This window comes from Triticum aestivum, chromosome 1D (genome assembly GCF_018294505.1).
Source record: "Triticum aestivum cultivar Chinese Spring chromosome 1D, IWGSC CS RefSeq v2.1, whole genome shotgun sequence".
Taxonomy (NCBI): domain Eukaryota; kingdom Viridiplantae; phylum Streptophyta; class Magnoliopsida; order Poales; family Poaceae; genus Triticum; species Triticum aestivum.
In genome coordinates this window covers 205,203,163-205,206,246 of record NC_057796.1, presented here as the reverse complement: position 1 = coordinate 205,206,246, position 3,084 = coordinate 205,203,163, and the positions used below count along the sequence as shown (strand labels likewise).

Genomic DNA, 3,084 nt, shown 5'->3' with positions numbered 1-3,084 from the left:
CAAAAGTACTGGCTAATACTAGTACGCTATCAGCTAAGCTAAAGGAGAGGATCTGAAGGTGGCGACGCTTCAACTCTCCAGCCACGAGCCGCGTAGTCCGGCCGGGCGGCAAAGTAAAATTCACAAGAAGAACAAGAAGGAGAGAAGAAGACCCAGCCGGTGTTGCTAGAGGCGGTGGGCAGGGACGAGGCCGTCGTCGAAGTTCTGGGAGTAGCTCTTGAGGTCATACCCGAAGCTCACGGCGCGGCGCTTCGGCCAAAGCATGGCGCGCCTCACCCACCAGAACAGCTGCCTCACCGGCGCCGGCGCCTGCTGCCACGATCCGCCGCCGCTCTTCCTCCCGTCCATCCTCTTTCGGCTGTCAATGCTCCTCGTCACGTTCAATGATCCTCCCAGAAACGCCATCGGTCCTTGATGAGATGATGCGGACGGGACCTTGCACTCGATTAAGCACGGCTTTACTGCTCTTCTTCGTTGGTTTGATAGCTTCTGATTTGAGATGGACGCACCGTTTGCTGAAATGAAGTTCCTCAGCAGCCATTTTATAAGCTCGCGCCTCGCGGAACGGACGAGGCTGCGATGTCGACGACGCGTCGCCATGGACGGCCGGGCCCGCTACCACTCTTGCGCACTCACGGCTGACGAGAAAAACCGACTTTACACAACGCTTAGGCCATGTCATAATCACATTTCGGACATCTTTTCATGTTGTCACCCTACAGTCAAAGACCAACGCGGAGCGAGAGGGTCGGTGGAGGCCTCGTTGTGTGTCTGACATGTTCAGTTGTACTACCGTGGTGTTGTGGCGTGTTCTGAACTTCTGATGGCTTGTACGTACCGGGAACGGCTAGGCTCACGACCAGTGTTTTTTTTTTAAAGTTATATATATATATATATGTTGTATATATCAAACGACAAACGGCCCCAAGAAGCACTGGATGACTGAATCGCATGCTGGTGCACAGGTTCAGACATCCCACGCTGCTGTTGTGCCTACGCGTATAGACACGTGTGCCGGCGTGCGTGTCCCAGTCTTCGGCCGTCCACATTACCGGAAGGATTGGCACGTAGGCAATGCTCTTTATGTGTTAATAAAGCTACACCGGAACCATGTGATCGTGGTTAGTGACGCCTCACATATCTTCGTTGAAGATATACTGGTTCTTTGGGACAGATCTTTAGAGGAGATGAAGAAAGATGGTGACTGCATCAGGATGCTTTACACGCATGATGGTCCTGACGCACATATTCGTTGTTCATTTGTCCGGATTCTGTCTGTTTGGGTAGGGTAATGGAGTCGTGTCCGGGCTGTTTCTGGGATGCGGTGGCCGTGCGCCCAACGCACGGACGCATCTCGGCCGCATCCTGTCCGCGTACTTTCTTCTTTGCAAGCCCTTAAACTTTTTTTCATCATTCATTTTTGGTACATGGAAATATATCATTAAATTTTGACTAGAAAAGTAAGACCAAAGAAAACAAGAACCACAAGAATACATTTTAGAAGATATCCAACTTCCATAACTGCTCCTGTAAGTTGGATTAGTGCCTTCTCGATGTATTCATTGTTGATCTGCGGAGGAGACTCGATCTTTCGTGCTTCTTTCTTCTTCGAGTCTAAAGAAGTAGAGGTTGCTTCCTCGCATCTTGTCTCGTGTCTAGCCTCTAATCTAGCAACAAGTGCACTTGTCTCATCTACAACCTCTATGCTAGCTAAAAGTGCACGAACATCTACTAAATTGCGCTTTATCAATATGGATGTACTCTTCTTCCCAATACCAAAACTTGCATCCATTCTACACAATAAAATTTGAAGTTAGCACAACTAGTCAAATCTAAAGCACAAACCGAAGTTAAAAAGAGCACATACCCCATCGTTTAAGGACTTGATGAACACCCATCCGGAATGTTCCGGCGTTGTAGACACGCGGCGCACGACCTTCTTTGGGCAGTGGTCGCACTTAATGAGTGGCAACGGTGCGCCGACGAGCTTTTGGGCTAGCACCGAGCCCGGCGGACCGCCATTCGTGTATATGTCGGCGGACCACCGACGGTGTAGATCCGAGCGGCTAGAGGAGGAGCCACTGCCAGCATGTGGCCTTGCGGCCCTGCCAGGGCCTTCCGGCCCGTGCCCGGCCAGTCCATGGCGCGGCGCGGCCTCCCACAGCCGGGCGAGCTCAAGACCGACCGGATCCGCCCCAAATCCGGCCGGCGGGTGCGCAAATCAGGTGGTCGTGGTTGGGTAGCTCAGGGGCGCCGAGGAGAAGGGGCTGGGCGAGCGCGCGTCCGAGCTGCACAGCTGCAATGGCAGCGGCGGCGGCGAGGGAAGGGTGGGAAAGAGTGGAGAAGAGTGGAGGGTGTGCGGCCGAAGGGAGGGAGGGGGGCGGATAGAAAAAGGCGTCCCTGTGCCACCGACGGGCGGGCCAGGGGAGGACACGCGCAGACGGCCCGCGCGTCCGCGTGCTGTCCGTTTCACCCCAAAACGGCGTAAACTTGGGTCGGGGATGGGTCGAAAGCGGAAAAAAACAAACAAAAATCCGTTTGCGCTCGCGTGTTGGGCCGTCTAGTTCGTCTGTTTTACCCAAACAAACGCGCGTGGACAAAATGAGGTCGCGCGATGGAGTTGGCGACGGTGTCGGCCGCAAGTTCGCGATTGTAGTGACGCTCACCACACCGCAGAGCTAGCAGCAGTAGCACTTTCAACTTTTGTAGAGAGCTAGCGATAGACAAACCCCTTCGTCGTGATCTTGTCCTTAGATCAGCAACATGTATATATGAAAAACATCACAAGGATAATGAAGATAAAGTCGCAAATCAAAGCTTTTGCGGCGGATCAAAGGTTGGAACCTTTTGATTTTGCTTTAGTTCTACCAGCGGGCCTTATCACTGGTAGTATGACAGTATAACAGGGATACAGCACGTGCAGTGTACTCGGTCGCTCACTGCCTCTGTCTACTCAGCCGACCAACTTTCCAACGTCCTACTAACCTCGTTTGAAAAGCAGAGAATAAAAGACAGAGCACTAGTGTTTGAGCCAATATCTACAGGAAGCTAGGACCAGCATAATCCAGTCGACTAATCCACACA

The 3,084-nt window shown here is 52.5% G+C and overlaps 1 protein-coding gene across 4 annotated transcripts in view; it reads right to left on the bottom strand.

Annotated features, from left to right (window-relative positions):
• LOC123180990 (uncharacterized) overlaps positions 1-511 on the bottom strand; it is a 1,910-nt gene extending 1,399 nt beyond the window's left edge. For all 4 annotated transcript variants that reach the window (XR_006491409.1, XM_044593190.1, XM_044593193.1 and 1 more), the window contains exon 1: positions 230-511. Coding sequence is in view for 3 of the 4 variants with exons in the window: in XM_044593190.1 (XP_044449125.1) it covers positions 230-405 (176 nt within the window). In the remaining variant the exon portion in view is untranslated. The remainder of the gene's footprint in view (positions 1-229) is intronic.
• Between the last annotated feature and the right edge of the window lie 2,573 nt (positions 512-3,084).